Genomic DNA, 19023 nt, shown 5'->3' with positions numbered 1-19023 from the left:
CTTGCTCCTGATGGGTGCTGGTTAACGCCTTGCATGGCAGCTCCCTCCATCAGTGTGTGAATGTGTGTGTGAATGGGTAAATGTGGAAGTAGTGTCAAAGCGCTTTGAGTACCTTGAAGGTAGAAAAGCGCTATACAAGTACAACCCATTTATCATTTATTTATTACCTGCCGAAAATGCATAATAAAGAAGGACAAAAACATATATAAGTCGCACTGGAGTATAAGTCGCATTTTTTGGGGAAATTTATTTGTTAAAACCCAACACCAAGAATAGACATTTGAAAGTGAACAACAGGCTGAATAAGTGTACGTTATATGACGCATAAATAACCAACTGAGAACGTGCCTGGTATGTTAACGTAATATATTATGGTAATAGTCATTCAAATAACTATAACATATAGAACATGCTATACGTTTACCAAACAATCTGTCACTCCTAATCGCTAAATCCAATGAAATCTTATACGTCTAGTCTCTTATGTGAATGAGCTAAATAATATTTGATATTTTACGGTAATGTATTAATAATTTCACACATAAGTCGCTCCTGAGTATAAGTAGCACCTAAACTATGAAAAAAACTGCGACTTATAGTCCGAAAAATCCGGTACTACAAAACCAGTGAAGTTGGCACGCGAGTGTTACCATATCTGAGTTATTGTGCAGAAATATGGGGAAATAACTACAAAAGTACATTACATTCACTAATAGTGTTACAGAAAAGGTCAATTAACACACAATGGTAGATACAGAGAATGTACAAACCCTTTATTTGTTGAATCAAAATATTGAAATTCAATGATTTGGTGAATTTGCAAAAATAATGTTTAGAACTTCAATATTATTATAAGTGTATCATAAAGGTTGTTAATGGTATATGTAATGCAAAAGACACACACATTTATATTAAAGACACTAAATGAAATGTAACTTTTTCCAAGCAATATTCTTGAAAACAAGTCCTTGAATATCATTTCAAAAAGGACAACCAAATGTCTGATTTGTGAAACTCATCCGAAGTCATATGAAACAATATAAAAGATAAGAAGCAAGAATGTGACATATTTTGTCCTTGGCACCTCTCTACTAGACTGTGGACAAGTACTGACTAATATGCAATAAAGGATTTCATCCTGTGGCAGAACTTTTTTTTTTCCAAAAGGTTATTTCTTTCCTTCTCAGGAAGCTGTAAATTGAAACCTCCTCTGAGAGCAGACGAAGAACTGCCAGCTGATTATTTTCTTTGGTCTCACCGGCGGCTTTCTGGTTGTCTGCATGGAATAAAAATTAATTTGTCGTGTTGCATACCCCCTACCGACCTTAATAGTGTTATTCATATAAAAGTGAGTTTTCCTGACTGGATCAGCTGGATTTGATTATTAGTCTGACAGAAGGTACATTGTATTAGTATAGCTGCACTCAAAAAGAGCCAACTCCTTAAAATCTGCAAAAGTAATTTTACAAAAAACCATTGAAATAATAATAACTATTTATTTCAATGGCCATCTATTACAGATGTAAATTAGAAGGGGTGTGTTGTTGCAGCTGGAACTGATTGACTAACTATTCAAACAGTTATTTTTCTTACAAGTGTTGATCCCAAATCTGAAAAGGACTTTTGTGGCATACATCAAATAGTAAAGCCACCCTGTTTGAACTTGTTCATAATTCTGAGCTACTTCAATTAAGTCATTTAAAAATTTGCTTCACCACAAACATTTTACATACAGCGCAGCCTTCAATTAAATTAAAATTACAATTAAAATAGAAATAACCTGTTCAAGGGTCAAACTGTCACAACCATAACACCTTTATAATGTATTAATTGTATGTATGTATGCATGATCGAAACATACTGAAGAAACATATAAACACAACACTTTTGTTTTTGCTCCAACTTTTCATGAGTTAAATTCAAAGTTCTAAAACTTTTACTTCATACACAAAAGACCTATTCCTCTCAAATTATAGCCACAAATTTGTGACTGTACTTAGTCACAATTTTGCTCACACTATGTGTTAGTGAGCATTTCTTCTTTGCCAAGATTTTCCATCCCATCTCACAGGTGTGGCATATCAAGATGCTGATTAGACAGCATGATTATTGCACAGGTTTGCTTTAGACTGCCCATGCTGACTGCAAGAATGTCCACAGTAGCTGTTGCCCGTGAATGGAATTTTCATGTCTCTACCATAAGCCGTCTCCAAAGGCGTTTCAAAGAATTTGGCAGTACATCCAACCGGCCTCACAACCACAGACCACGTGTAACCACACCAGCACAGGACCTCCACATCCAGCAGATGCACCTCCATGATCGTATGAGACCAGCCACCCGGACAGCTGTTGCAACAATTGGTGTGCATAAACAAAGAATTTCAGCACAAACTGTGAGAAACCGTCTCAGAGAAGCTCATCTGCATGCTCGACCTGGCTGCAGTTTGTTGTTGTCGTAACCGACTTGAGTGGGCCAATGCTCACATTCGATGGCATCTGGCACGATGGAGAGGTGTTCTTTTCACGGATGAATCACGGTTTTCACTGATCAGGGCAGATGGTAGACAGCGTGCGTGGCGTCGTGTGGGAGAGCGGTTTGCTGATGTCAAGGTTGTGAATCGAGTGGCGCATGGTGGGTCGGGTTGCGGTATGGGCAGGCGTATGTTATGGACGCAATTGCATTTTATTGATGGCATTTTGAATGATACCGTGACGTGATCCTGGGGCCCATTGTTGTGCCATTCGCTCGAGATCATCACCTCACGTTGCAGCATGACAATGCACGGCCCCAAGTTGCAAGGATCTGTACACAATTCCTGGAAGCTGAAAACATCCCAGTTCTTGCAGGGCCAGCATACTCACCGGACATGTCACCCATTGAGCATGTTTGGGATGCTGTGGATCGGCATATTCAGCATGTTCCAGTTCCTGCCAATATCCAGCAACTTGGTACAGCCATTGAAGAGTGGACCAACCATACTTGCCAACCTTGAGACTTCCGATTTCGGGAGGTGGGGTGGGGGGGCGTGGTCGGGGGCGTGGTTAAGAGGGGAGGAGTATATTTACAGCTAGAATTCACCAAGTCAAGTATTTCATATATATATATATATATATATATATACATATATAAGAAATACTTGACTTTCAGTGAATTCTAGCTCTATATATATATATATATATATATATATATATATATATATATATATATATATATATATATATATATATATATATATAAATAAGAGAAATACTTGAATTTCAGTGTTCATTTATTTACACATATACACACACATAACACTCATCTACTCATTATTGAGTTAAGGGTTGAATTGTCCATCCTTGTTCTATTCTCTGTCACTATTTTTCTAGCCATGCTGAACACCCTCTCTGATGATGCATTCTGCTTTGTCTCCTTGTTGTGTGCGCAGTTGTGCACTGCACTCTCTAAAAGCCCTAGATGTTATTGTCACATATGCATGTACAGTAGATGGCAGTATTGTCCTGTTTAAGAGTGTCACAACATTGCTGTTTACGGCAGACGAACTGCTTTACGGTAGACGAAAACGTGACTGCTGTTGTTGTGTGTTGTTGCCGCGCTGGGAGGACGTTAATGAAACTGCCTAACAATAAACCCACATAAGAAACCAATAACTCGCCCTCCATCATTCTACAGTTATAACGTGATTGGGCAGGCATGCTGTTTATATTGTGGGAAAGCGGACGTGAAAACATGCTGTCGACACGTCACCCAGGTCCGCCTGAATTTCGGGAGATCTTCGGGAGAAAATTTGTCCCGGGAGGTTTTTGGGAGAGGCGCTGAATTTCGTGAGTCTCCCAGAAAATCCGGGAGGGTTGGCAAGTATGGGACCAACATTCCACAGGCCACAATCAACAACATCATCAACTCTATGCGAAGAAGATGTGTTGCACTGCGTGAGGCAACTGGTGGTCACACCAGTTCCTGACTGCTTTTCTGACCCCAGCCCCAGAGCCCAATAAAGCAAAACTTCACATTTCAGAGTGGCCTTTTATTGTGTGGGTAGCCTAAGGCGCACCTGTGCAATATTCATGCTGTTTAATCAGCATCTTGATATGCCACACCTGTGAGGTGGGATGGATTATCTTGGCAAAGAAGAAGTGCTCACCAACACGGATTTAGACGGATTTGTGAACAATATTTATAAGAAATTGGTATTTTGTGTATATAGTAAAAGTTTTAGGATCTTTGATTTCAACTCATGAAAAATGGAAGCAAAAACAAAAGTGTTGCGTTTATATTTTTGTTCAGTATGTATGTATGTGTTGTCACGATAACAATATTTTGGTACCGGTACCAAAATTATTTAGATACTTTTCGGTACTTTTCTATTTAAAGGGGACCACAAAAAATTACATTATTGGCTTTATTTTAACAAAAAATATTATGGTACATCAAACATTTGTTTCTTATTGCAAGTTTGTCCTTAAATAAAATAGTAAACATACAAGACAACTTGTCTTTTAGTTGTAAGTAAGCAAACAAAGGCTCCTAATTTAGCTGCTGACATATGCAGTAACATATTGTGTCATTAATCATTCTATTATTTTGTCAAAATTACTAAGGACAAGTGGTATAAAATGAATTATTAATTTACTTGTTCATTCACTGTTAATATCTGCTTACTTTCTCTTTTAACATGTTCTATCTACACTTCTGTTAAAATGTAATAATCACTTATTCTTCTGTTGTTTGGATGCTTTACATTAGTTTTGGATGATACCACGAATTTGGGTATCAATCCGATACCAAGTCGTTACAGGATCATGCATTGGTCATATTCAAAGTCCTCATGTGTCCAGGGACATATTTCGTGAGTTTATAAACATAATATAGATTTTTTTTAAACGAAAGAAGATGTTGTGATGTCAAAAAATATTGACGTAATCATAGTAGTATCGACTAGATACGCTACTGTACTTGGTATCATTACAGTGGATGTTAGGTGTAGATCCACCAATGGCATTTGTTTACATTTTGACGCCGGTGAGCTACGGTGTGTACTTTTCAGAGGCGGTATAGTACCGAAAATGATTAATTAGTATCGCGGTACTATACTAATACCGGTAATACCCTAATGTATATGTGTATATATATATATATATATATATATATATATATATGTATGTGTTTACATGTGCGTGTATATAAATGGTAAATGGGTTATACTTGTATAGCGCTTTTCTACCTTCAAAGTACTCAAAGCACTTTGACACTATTTCCACATTCACACACACATTCACACACTGATGCCGGGAGCTGCCATGTAAGGCCCTAACCACGACCCATCAGGAGCAAGGGTGAAGTGTCTTGCTCAAGGACACAACGGACGTGACGAGGTTGGTAGAAGATGGGGATCGAACCAGGAATCCTCAGGTTGCTGGCACGGCCACTCTCCCAACCGCACCACGCCGTGTATATGTATGTATTATTGTATGTATGTATATACATATATATGTAGGTATATATATGTATATATATATATATGTAGGTATATATATGTATATATATATATATATATATATATATATATATATATATATATATATATATATATATATATATATATATACATATATATATATATATATATATATACATATATATATATATATACACTGTATGTATATGTATATGTATATATACGCATATATTACATATATACATCTCCAATATTTTTAAAGAATCAAATACATTTTTAGTTTTTTCTATTTATAGTATTGTATTTATAATAAATATTATATTTGTACTTTTATTTATTTTTTTGCCAATTTCTATCCTAATATCCTAAAGCTGGGAATTTGTTAGAGTGGGAGTTTCTCTATTTTCTTGCATTTGACTGAATAACGTTCTGTGATTTTTGTAAACAAAAATGTAAAGGAAACATTTTTCTACAAATACATTTTTAAGACAAAACTGCGCGTATAAGTCATATGTCAGCAGCCGAGAGGAGCTTTGTTAACATGTAACATGTTTTATTATAATTCATACAGAATCGTGTTAAATGGATAATGGAATCGCATCGTGAGGTACCCAAAGATTCCCACCTCTATTATTAACCATTATAATAGTGGAAAATTAAAAAAAAAAACTTCCTTGGGAGCGGCTCGCAGCAGTTAAATTCCACTCCTTGACTTCTCCTAAAATAGAAAGCTATCTCAAGCTGAAATTGTCCTCCGAGATACAATCAGTCTATCACCGGGTCTGCTCGCTCTCTCATCAACTTTCTTAAGAGATGAGGGAATGTTACGCAAAGAAAGGAGGCGAATGATAGCCGTTATCATATGCATTGCCTCAGGTGGAGGACCAGGGAAGAGAGAGGAAGAACCAGAGAGAAAGACACACAGCAGAAAGAGCAGATTGACAAGCAAGTTCGGCAGCGTGATAAATGTGACAACCTTTAAGAAAAGGTTATGGATGGAGAGGGAACGCTAATGTGTGTTGGACAAGGAGGAGAAAGAGAAAAGATCAGGAGTCAAGTAAGGCTGGTCGGCTTTGTGTGTGGAAAGACAAAGTCGTCTCAATGTCTGCTTCTTTTTTTTTTGGCCCTGTGAAGGAGTGATGCTGAACATTACCAATGAGTGGTTTTCACACACATTCAAACATTGTCGTCTTGCACAAAGGTCGTTCTGCATACTAACTTAAATATTTAATGACTGTTATTAAGAATCCTTTTTGTCTTCACCCACGTGTTTATTATTTGAGCAAGAATACGCAAAACACTACCGCGCTGATTTTTTTGAATTAGTGGTACATGTGCATTATATTTTGCCGCACATTGGAATAAAATGACGGATTCATCATCACTACATGATGGTCTGTATAAAGGTGAGCATACTTTTTTTTCACTATGTTTGTAGGTCCATTTACTTCACCTAGACCCCCTCTGATGGACATGCCCAAACCACGAACGCTCAACCTAAGTATCTTGTAATATTTAATGTATTGCAGTAGTGTATCAAAATTATTCGATACTTTTCGTTTCTTTTCTAAATAAAGGGGACCACAAAAAATTGCATTATTGGCTTTATTTCAACAAAAAATCTTACGGTACATTAAACATATGTTTCTTATTGCAAGTTTGTCCTTATATAAGATAGTCAACATACAAGACAACTTGTCTTTTTTTAGTAAGTAAGCAAACAAAGGCTCCTAATTTAGTCTGCTGACATATGCAGTAACCAGTGACGTGCGGTGAGGTTGATGGCTGGTGAGGCACTGACTTCATCACAGTCAGATTTACAAACATATGAACCCTAAAGAGTATCTTATTCACCATTTGATTGGCAGCAGTTAACGGGTTATGTTTAAAAGCTCATAGCAGCATTCTTCCCTGCTTGGCACTCAGCATCAAGGATTGGAATTGGGGGTTAAATCACCAAAAATTATTCCCGGGCGCGGCGCCGCTGCTGCCCACTGCTACCCTCACCTCCCAGGGGGTGATCAAGGGATGGGTCAAATGCAGAGGACAAATTTCACCACACCTAATGTGTGTGTGACAATCATTGCTACTTTAACTTAACTTTAACTTTACACATACAAACTGTAGCACACCAAAAATCACATTTAATAAAAAAAACGTTATTATGGTAGGGCTGGATTAATGCACCCCCTGACGGGAGTGTTATATCAACTAAAGCCCACACTTAAACTTTCCACGTGCAAGATTGAATCTTTTTAAAAAGTTATTTAATAAGAAGCCAAAAAGTGCAAAAACAATAATGTTCATGATGGAGGAGTTGTGAATGAATGAAATATGAAATCCGTGCTGCAGTCTGCAGGTGTACCTAATGTTGTGGCCTTGCGGTCGTTCGCGGCTCCTCCAACGCGAGCATTGTTGTTTTTGCACTTTTTGGCTTCTTGTTGGGTGACTTTTTTGAGTGGGTTCGGTCTTGCACGTGGGGGGTTTGGGTGTGGGCTTTGGTTGGTATGTCGCTCCCGTCGGGGAGTGCGTTCTACGGCGGGGTTGCATTAACCGGCACCAGGAGGCGGGATTACTGCGAGCCTCAGCCAGTGCGTCTTCGCAGCAGTTTTATGATTGTTCAGCACAAGAAATACGTTACACACATACAGTTGTTGACAAAATACACTGTACATTATATACCTCAGCTAACTAAACTATGGAAATGTATAATATAGTTCATATAGCAATACGGTCTCACTGCACAGCAGGCCAGCAGTTAGCCGAGTCATTGCGCAATCCATGTTGAGGCACAACTGAGTGACGTGCCTCAACTGGCTACTGATCCCCGCACCGTCTCTTCTCAGTATTTGAACGGCAAATGTGAAAATTCAGCGATTTTGAATAAAAATAATCTAAAACTGGTGAAGTTAAATGGAAAATAACTTTATAGTATAATCACTGGATACATATAACAATTTAATTTATTTTTTTTTCTTTTTACTTTTTTTTTCTTTCCATGATGGCAGGTGAGGCCTCTAGTGACTGCACGTCACTGGCAGTAACATAACATATTACTTTCTCTTTTAACATGTTCTATCTACACTTGTGTTAAAATGTAATAATCACTTATTCTTCTGTTGTTTGGATGCTTTACAAATTTGGGTATCAATCCGATACCAAGTCGTTACAGGATCAGACATTGGTCATATTCAAAGTCCTCATGTGTCCAGGGACATATTTCCTGAGGTTATAAACATAATATACATTTTTTTTAAACAAAAAAAGGTGTTGTGATGCCAAAAAATATTGACGTAATCATAGTAGTATCGACTAGATACGCTACTGTACTTGGTATCATTACAGTGGATGTTAGGTGTAGATCCACCAATGGTGTTTGTTTACATTTTGACGCCGGTGAGCTATGGTGTGTAGTGAAGCATGTTTAGCTATTCCTCGTCCTGCAGAGATTATACTTGTAAGAAACTTACTTTATTTGTCGCCATGGAGGCGAGGATTAGTGATTTAGAAGTAGCTATAACACTGCCGACTGCTAGCCATGTCTTAAAGCACCTCTTCCTGAGGGCGTTTCAGTGTTATAACTTCACCTTTATCGTTAGTTTTTAAGCCAAAATGCGTCCGTTCTCCCTTTTCTGTCTACACACTGTGTCTGCTTGTAAGTACTCTGTGTGTGTGCGCTGTCGAACATGCTTGTCTGCTCGTCAACCAGCAATGACACGGGTACTTGCCAACCCTCCCGGATTTTCCGGGAGACTCCCGAAATTCAGCGCCTCTCCCGAAATTTCCCGGGACAAATTTTCTCCCGAAATTCAGGCGGAGCTGGAGGCCACGCCCCCTCCAGCTCCATGCGGACCTGAGTGACGTGTCGACAGCCTGTTTTCACGTCCGCTTTCCCACAATATAAACAGCGTGCCTGCCCAATCACATTATAACTGTAGAATGTTTCTTGGTTTCTTATGTGGGTTTATTGTTAGGCAGTTTCATTAACGTCCTCCCAGTGCGGTAACAACACACAACAACAGCAGTCACATTTTCGTATACCGTAAAGCAGTTCGTCTGCCGTAAACAGCAATGTTGTGACACTCTTAAACAGGACAATACTGCCATCTACTGTACATGCATATGTGACAATAACATCTAGGGCTTTTACAGAGTGCAGTGCACAACTGCGCACACAACAAGGAGACGAAGCAGAATGCATCATCAGAGAGGGTGTTCAGCATGGTAAAAATAGTGACAGAATAGAACAAGGATGGACAATTCAACCCTTAACTCAATAATGGGTAGATGTGTAAATAAATGAATACTGAAATTCAAGTATTTCTCTTATATATATATATATATATATATATATATATATATATATATATATATATATATATATATATATATATATATATATATATATATATATATATAGCTAGAATTCACTGAAAGTCAAGTATCTCTTATATATATATATTATATATATATATATATATATATATATATATATATATATATATATATATATATATATATATATATATATATATATATGAAATACTTGTGAATTCTAGCTGTAAATATACTCCTCCCCTCTTAACCACGCCCCCAACCATGTCCCCGCACCAGCCAGGCTCCCGCACCAACCCCGACCACGCCAGAGGGAATACGGGGGAGACGAGACACACAGCTCGTAACGCGGGAACGGAGGAATGCTGCTGGAAGACGACAAGGAAACACGAGACAAATGATACACAGAGAGAGAGTGCATAGAGCTCGGGTTTGTCGGCTTACTGTACGGGAACAGGTCGCTACGTTCTGGCCCGGAACGCAGGTTTGCATTGGTTTAAGAAGGCGAGGAAGCTCATCAGCGACAGGTGTGTAGCGTGCTGAATGAGCCGCTGATTGAATACAGCTGCCGGAGTGGTGCTGCCCAGCGCAGTGCACAGATGAATGCGCACTGGGGTGAGCCCGGGCTGTGACACCAAAAACCAGAAGAGCAATCAAAATGTGTGCCAGACAGGAAAAACAACATAAAATTCGATAATACTGTCATTCATTTCTTCTAATGCACTTACATATTTAACAATGTGGTCCAGGATTGTACTAGCAAGGAAATATTGTATTTGGATTGGGAAAATAGATAATAATTTGTTCACTGAAATGGAAAATAAGTAGAATAGAATAGAATGGACTTTATTGTCATTATATTTGCATATAACGAGATTAAGGACTCCAATTTAAGGTGCGGTAGTGGAAACAAATATGGAATAAAAATAAATCACATAAGTAATAAAGATAAAAAATAAGAATTGAAATAAACAGACTATCCAATAAAAGCAATAAGCAATCCTGTACAAATTATTACAATTATTGGATAAAATTGTTTTAATATGATTAAAGAGTCCAAGCTGCTTTTTTTTTATAATTAGTCAGCTGGTTTTTAGACAAGACAAGACAAGCAAGCAGGAAAAAAACAAAGGTTATGAATCCGAGGGGTCAGCATGAAGTTGACAGTCGCGCAGTTCCCTGTTGTGTTGGCGCGCACACACACACACACACACACACACACACACACACACACACACACACACACACACTGTCAAGTTAGTCATGCCGCTGAGCAAGGATGGGGTCTGCTTATTAACTTGGACTTGGCTCTATTATTATGTTGCTGTTATTTCTTGATAAATGAATTATTTTCCTTCCAAAGTCCACATGCAGATGGAGACAAACAGCACATTGTTCTTTTTGGCTGCCTGCGATCAGGCTGAATGTCACCATGGGCTAATTGTGGCCATATAATAACCAGTTGTGTGTTGCACCGACACTAACTGCCAAGAAGAAACCGAGGCTTTTCTTCTAGATCGTCTGCGCACACGTCACACTAAAAAAAGACGGAGAGTTTTTTTTTCTTTTTTCTTTTTGGTTCACAGCAGAGCTCTGTGTGGGGAGTTGTTTGCCAGTCCACCAAATTGGTCCTGACAGTAATATTCCTCACTGTCACGCTGATTGTCGTGCATGACGTCACGTCCACAGCTTTGTAGACTCCCCATCTCAGAGAGCCTTTGGAAAAAACAGGTGAAGTCTACTCTGAGGCTAGACTATCTAGAGTGAGGTATAATAATCCATAAATTGACCATTAAGGTCAATCAATCAATCAATGTTGATTTATATAGCCCTAAATCACGAGTGTCTCAAAGGGCTGCACAAGCCACAACGACATCCTCGGTAAAATTAACTGTTAAAGGTTAGTACTATTAGTGGACCAGCAGCACGCACAATCATGTATGCTTACGGACTGTATCCCTTGCAGACTGTATTGATATATATTGATATATAATGTAGGGACCAGAATATTAATAACAGAAAGAAACAACCCTTTTGTGTGAATGAGTGTGAATGAGTGTAAATGGGGGAGGGAGGTTTTTTGGGTTGGTGCACTAATTGTAAGTGTATCTTGTGTTTTTTATGTTGATTTAATAAAAAAATAAAAATAAAATAAAAAATAACAATACCGATAATTAAAAAAAATGATACCGATAATTTCCGATATTACATTTTAACGCATTCATCGGCCGATAATATCGGAAAACAATGGTAAATAAATGCATAAATTAAATGAAAAAAAAATGCATAAAAAAAACCTTAAAAATAATAATTCAAAATAAAAATGAATAAATAGAAGTTTAAAAAAAATATGACAGTACAATATGTGTTGTGGTTGTTGTGCAAGTTTGAGGAAAAATAAGAATTAAAATGGTTTGAAATAAGATAAAAATTTATAAATTTCATTAGCATCCTTTAACATCCACAAAAGCTCTCATTTGACCCCAAACTTTTTAAATAGTCAACTAACACGGACACATTACGAAGGTTAATCTATCAGCTTTGATTTTAGCATTCATCCTGTTAACTGAAGCTTAATATTCCGGCGTGGCGGCCTTCTATGTGTTATTGATCCATTAATTACCTTCATCTCACTTTAGCTGGGAAATTGACGTAAAGCTGCGTCAAGCCCCCCCTAGAGTGTATGAAAGTGACTGGGATAAAGTTAAACAGTTGTCCGTACTGTCACTCACACACACACACAAGAGTGAGAGAGACGCTGATGCATGTTGACGCTGATGGTGCACACGAGTGACCTTTGGGCTGCCGAGTGCACTCGAACAACAACTCTCTGCATGCGTTTCGTGTCCCGGAGACAAGCAGGACGAGTTTAGAGAACAAGTGACAGGACGCACCTGCTGTTGGCACGCCTCTCGCTTCACTCACCTTCTCATTAAATATGAAAAAAAAACAACAACAATGACATTCCGGTTTGGCTTTGGAGCAACACACTTATGAGGAAAATGACAGTATGCTCTGTTAAGCCCTTGTCCTGTACTGAACTTTTAGGCATTTACATACAATATATTGCCAGAAGTATTTGGCCACCCATCCAAATGATGAGAATCAGGTGTCCTAATCACTTGGCCCGGGCCACAGGTGTATAAAATCAAGCAGTTAGGCATGGAGACTGTTTCTACAAACATTTGTGAAAGAATAGCAGCGTGGAACTGTCATAGGATGCCACCTGTGCAACAAATCCAGTCCAATTTCCTCGCTCATAAATATTCCAAAGTCAACTGTCGGCTTTATTATAAGAAAATGGAAGCGTTTGGGAACAACAGCAACTCAGCCACCAAGTGGTAGGCCACGTAAACTGAGAGAGGGGTCAGCGGATGCCGAAGCGCATAGTGCAAAGACTTTCTGCACAGTCAGTTGCTACAGAGCTCCAAACTTCATGTGACCTTCCAATTAGCCCACGTACAGTACGCAGAGGGCTTCATGGAATGGGTTTCCATGGCCGAGCAGCTGCATCTAAGCCAGACATCACCAAATTCAATGCAAAGCGTCGGATGCAGTGGTGGAGATGCCTTCTCTGGCGTGATGAATCACGCTTTTCCATCTGGCAATCTGATGGACGAGTCTGGGTTTGGAGGTTGCCAGTAGAACGCTACATTTCGGACTGCATTGTGTCGAGTGTGAAATTTGGTGGAAGAGGAATTATGGTGTGGGGTTGTTTTTCAGGAGTTGGGCTTGGCTAACCATGTTGCTTGCCCTTAGTTCTGAATGCTGCAGTATTATGTATTCCCCAGTCCCCACTTTGCAGTAGCGATCAGATCTTTGCTGCCCTCAGTATCTCTTGGATAAAATCCGTATTGCTTAACACAGTTGCTAGCGTTAGCGTACCTTGTTGCTGTGCCTTAGCTCTGGTTGCTGCAGTATTTTACTCCAGTCTTCACTTTGCTGCAGCGGTCCATTTTCTCCTGCCCTTAGTCTCCTCTTTAATAGCGTCCACAATGCTAAGCACACATGCTAATATTAGCCTACCCTGCTCTTTAGCTGTGGATGCTACAGTGTTATGTATTTCACAGGCTCCCCTTTGCTGTAGAGGTCTGTTTTTTTCTGCCCTCAGTCTCCTCTTGAATAAAGTCTACTATTCTAAACAGACACTCTGAGGTTAGCGTACCATGTTGCTTACCCTTAGTTCTGAATGCTGCAGTATTATGTATTCCCCAGTCCAGTGTTTCCCACAGGACAGGCATCTATTTGTGGTGGTGTGGTCAGGGGGCGGGGGGTGGCGGCGGCAGCGGCGATGACCAAGAAGAACGCGGAGTTGGAATATAATTACAACATTTTATGTACATATTTATATACAGATTTGAACAATTAGTGATTCACTGAAATATATTTATTAATTGTGGTTCTTACAAAAAATATATCTTATAAAATATAAAAGCTAAAATGTCTCTTAAAGCTCTGCCCCTTTAATTAGTGAATACTAAATAATTTAACTTTAGCCTAATACTACAACCATATTATTTACCAGCAACATAAAGTGAAACAGAGGCAGAGGTGTCCTGCCATAGTCAGTCAACCTCCTCCTCCTCCTCCTGCTGCTGAACAGGTCGCACCTGTGGTCCGGACTGTAGGCCTACCTCCTCTCCAAGTCGAGCCCTTTTCGGCCGTTGAAAATATTTTTCTATACTCATCTGTGTGAAGGAGTGAACATCCAACATTAGAATTTATTACTAACGAGCAGAAGCGCTCTATGTACAGTGCCGTCTAACCTTAAGCGGCAGCAGCTCAACACATGCAGGGTTCAACGTTAAGGTTTTTTCTACTTGCCCGACTTCTCAAATCTACTTGCCCCAATATTTTTACTTGTCCTGCCTAGGTTTTTTTCTGGCTGTGTAGTGCTCATGGCTTATATCTTACTAAAATTCTTCCCGTTGACTATTTACAACACTACACAGTATTTATTATTATTATTATTATTATTATCTATAATTACATTTAAATGGCATTGTATACATGTAAAATTAAATGGTATTTCACATTATTTGACCAGTAGCAGTTACACCCATCTGAACAGGTCAGCCACCTGTTTTAAGCCCGATCACAGTTGAAATCTTGAAATAAAGGGCTTTTAATGGCCAAAACATTAACCTGGACAACATTTTAACAGCTGGTTGGATCAGATTTTATTCTTTTCATTGCATTCACATGCTGCAGTGGACAGTGGACAATTTAGCTTCAGTCCATGTGTGTTTATTGACAACATGGTTATAACCTGGACACGTTAGCTCGTCGGTAGGGTAACACGTGACTTTTACTACGTTCGTCTGCCCCGGCCCACGAGTCAAACAGCGGCGGTGTTAATGAAGCAGCGGATTAACGTTAAATATATGACGAGCCGCGAGCGATGCAGCTATAACATATCTACCTATAACCTATATTACCCTCGTATTTTGATCCCGTTTCGTCCGTCCGTCCGTACCTCTTCTTCTTCTTCTTCTGGCCCACCAGGTGAATTAAGTGCTATTGGCGGAGTTACAGCCACCTACTGCACCGGAGTTGTAACTACAAGCAACATTCACAGACAGTCCCATTGCTTTTATGAGCGGTCGAGCGAGTCAAAAGCCGAAAAATCCATTTGTGGCGGACGTAATTCTTTCGTGGCGGGCCGCCACAAATAAATGAATGTGTGGGAAACACTGCAGTCCCCACTTTTCAGTAGCGATCAGATATTTGCTGCCCTCAGTATCTTCTTGGATAAAGTCCATATTGCTCAACACAGTCTAGCATTAGCCTACCTTGTTGCTGTGCCTTAGCTCTGAATGCTACAGTATTATGTATTCCACAGTCTCCTTTGCTGTAGCGGTCTGTTTTATTCTGCCCTCAGTCTCCTCTTGAATTAAGTCCACTATTCTAAACAGACACTCTAAGGTTAGCTTACCATGTAAGCTTGCCCTTAGTTCTGAATGCTGTAGTATTATGTATTCCCCAGTCCCCACTTTGCAGTAGCGATCAGATCTTTGCTGCCCTCAGTATCTTCTTGGATAAAGTCCATATTGCATAACACAGTTAGCGTACCTTGTTGCTGTGCCTTAGCTCTGGATGCTACAGTATCATGTATTCCACAGTCTCCTTTGCTGTAGCGGTCTGTTTTTTTCTGCCCTCAGTCTCCTCTTGAATAAAGTCCACATTGCCAAACACATGTGCTAAGCTTAGCGCACCATGCTGCTGTATTATTATATTCCACAGTCTCCTTTGCCGTAGCGGTCTGTTTTTTTCTGCCCTCAGTCTCCTCTTGAATAAAGTCCACATTGCCAAACACATGTGCTAAGCTTAGCGCACCATGCGGCTGTACTATTATACTCCACAGTCTCGAGTTAATCGCAGCAGTCCCGCTCTGCTGCCCTCAGTCTCTTCTTGGATAAAGTCCATATTGCTTTACACAGTTGCTTGCGTTAACGTACCTTGTTGCTGTGCTTTAGCTCTGGATGCTACAGTATCATGTATTCCACAGTCTCCTTTGCTGTAGCGGTCTGTTTTTTTCTGCCCTCAGTCTCCTCTTGAATAAAGTCTACATTGCCAAACACATGTGCTAAGCTTAGCGCACCATGCTGCTGTACTATTATATTCCACAGTCTCCTTTGCTGTAGCTGTCTGTTTTTTTCTGCCCTCAGTCTCCTCTTGAATAAAGTCCACATTGCCAAACACATGTGCTAAGCTTAGCGCACCATGCGGCTGTACTATTATACTTCACAGTCTCGAGTTAATCGCAGCAGTCCTGCTCTGCTGCCCTCAGTCTCTTCTTGGATAAAGTCCATATTGCTTTAACACAGTTGCTTGCGTTAGCGTACCTTGTTGCTGTGCCTTAGCTCTGGATGCTACAGTATTATGTATTCCACAGTCTCCTTTGCTGTAGCGGTCTGTTTTTTTCTGCCCTCAGTCTCCCCTTGGATAAAATCCATATTGCTTAACACAGTTGCTAGCGTTAGCCTACCTTGTTGCTGTGCCTTAGCTCTGGATGCTACAGTATTATGTATTCCACAGTCTCCTTTGCCGTAGTGGTCTGTTTTTTTCTGCCCTCAGTCTCCTCTTGAATAAAGTCCACATTGCCAAACACATGTGCTAAGCTTAGCGCACCATGCTGCTGTGCTATTATATTCCACAGTCTCCTTTGCCGTAGCGATCTGTTTTTTTCTGCCCTCACTCTCCTCTTGAATAAAGTCCACATTGCCAAACACATGTGCTATGCTTAGCGCACCATGCGGCTGTACTATTATACTTCACAGTCTCGAGTTAATCGCAGCAGTCCTCAGTCTCTTCTTGGATAAAGTCCATATTGCTTAACACAGTTGCTTGCGTTAGCGTACCTTGTTGCTGTGCCTTAGCTCTGGATTCTACAGTATTATGTATTCCACAGTCTCCTTTGCTGTGGCGGTCTGTTTTTTTCTGCCCTCAATCTCCCCTTGGATAAAGTCCATATTGCTTAACACAGTTGCTAGCGTTAGCCTACCTTATTGCTGTGCCTTAGCTCTGGATGCTACAGTATTATGTATTCCACAGTCTCCTTTGCTGTAGCGGTCTGTTTTTTTCTGCCCTCAGTCTCCTCTTGAATAAAGTCCACATTGCCAAACACATGTGTTAAGCTTAGCGCACCATGCTGCTGTACTATTACACTCCACGGTCTCGAGTTAATCGCAGCAGTCCTGCTCTGCTGCCCTCGGTCTCCCCTCGGATAACATGTGTCTCACAGCAGTGTTGATGTGCTTTGTTGTGACCGCAGGAACTTCTACTACATCACCATGCTGCGTGACCCGGTCTCCCGCTACCTGAGCGAGTGGAAGCACGTCCAGCGCGGCGCCACGTGGAAGACCGCCCTGCACATGTGCGACGGGCGCTCGCCCACCCAAGACGAGCTGCCCACCTGCTACAGCGGGGAGGACTGGTCCGGCGTGGCCCTGACGGAGTTCATGAACTGCCCGTCCAACCTGGCCAACAACCGGCAGGTGCGCATGCTGTCCGACCTGAGCCTGGTGGGCTGCTACAACCTGTCGTCCATGAACGAGAGCCAGCGCGACCACATCCTCCTGAGCAGCGCCATGAGCAACCTGAAGAACATGGCCTTCTACGGCCTGACTGAGTTCCAGCGCAAAACGCAGTACCTGTTCGAGCGGACGTTCAGCCTGCGCTTCATCTCGCCCTTCACACAGATCAACAGCACGCGCGCCGCCAACGTGGACCTGAGCGAGGCCGTGCGCCGGCGCATCGAGGAGCTCAACTTCCTGGACGTGCAGCTGTACGACTACGCCAAGGACCTCTTCCTGCAGCGTTTCCAGTCCAGCCGCCAGAGGGAGCACCAGGAGGTGCGCTTAAGGAGGCGCGAGGAGAGGCGATGGATGCGCGAGCGGCAGGCCTGGCCGCGGTCGGCCAAGCGCAGGGGCGGAGCTTATAAAAACGAGCTGGCGAAAGAGGCCGACAGCGACTTTCCGAGCACCACCGAGGACTACACGAGCCAAGTGGCTCGCTGGTGATGCCATGAAGAAGCGGTCTGACTCACACATGATCACATTATGATATTCTCATCTGTTCCTCAGCTTCTAGTGTGCAGTCGTCTTACTTTGCAAAACTGCCTCCAGGTGCCCTTTGGTGTCTTAACGTCCTCTAATGCTCTCCGTGCATTTCCATCATGTCATCGCTGCCTTGGTTATTTTCAAGACGATATTTCAAAAGACAAAACAAAAAAGTGATGAATGTCATCAAATAGCACTTAAGCTATACTATATTGCCAAAGGTATTTGGCCACCTGCCTTGACTCATATGAACTTGAAGTGCCATCCCATTCCTAACCCATAGGGTTCAATATGATGTCGGTCCACCTTTTGCAGCTATTACAGCTTCATCTCTTCTGGGAAGGCTGTCCACAAGGTCGCGGAGTGTGTTTATAGGAATTTTCCACCATTCTTCCAAAAGCGCATTGGTGAGAAGGCCTGGCTCTCAGTCTCCGTTCTAATTCATCCCAAAGGTGTTCTATCGGGTTCAGGTCAGGACTCTGTGCAGGCCAGTCAAGTGCATCCACACCAGACTCTGTCATCCATGTCTTTATGGACCTTGCTTTGTGCACTGGTGCACAGTCATGTTGGAAGAGGAATGGGCCCGCTCCAAACTGTTCCCACAAGGTTGGGAGCATGGAATTGTCCAAAATGTTTTGGTATCCTGGAGCATTCAAAGTTCCTTTCAC

The 19023-nt window shown here is 40.9% G+C and overlaps 1 protein-coding gene across 1 annotated transcript in view; it reads left to right on the top strand.

Annotated features, from left to right (window-relative positions):
• Nucleotides 1-18316, top strand: part of hs6st3b (heparan sulfate 6-O-sulfotransferase 3b) — a 186311-nt gene extending 167995 nt beyond the window's left edge. The window contains exon 2 of the mRNA XM_061971925.1: nucleotides 17569-18316. Within this exon, the coding sequence (XP_061827909.1) occupies nucleotides 17569-18316 (748 nt within the window). The remainder of the gene's footprint in view (nucleotides 1-17568) is intronic.
• The last annotated feature ends 707 nt before the right edge of the window (nucleotides 18317-19023 follow it).

Source organism: Nerophis lumbriciformis, linkage group LG13 (genome assembly GCF_033978685.3).
Source record: "Nerophis lumbriciformis linkage group LG13, RoL_Nlum_v2.1, whole genome shotgun sequence".
NCBI lineage: Eukaryota > Metazoa > Chordata > Actinopteri > Syngnathiformes > Syngnathidae > Nerophis > Nerophis lumbriciformis.
The sequence above is the reverse complement of the archived record's forward strand: the minus strand, read 5'-3'. Positions and strand labels throughout refer to the sequence as shown.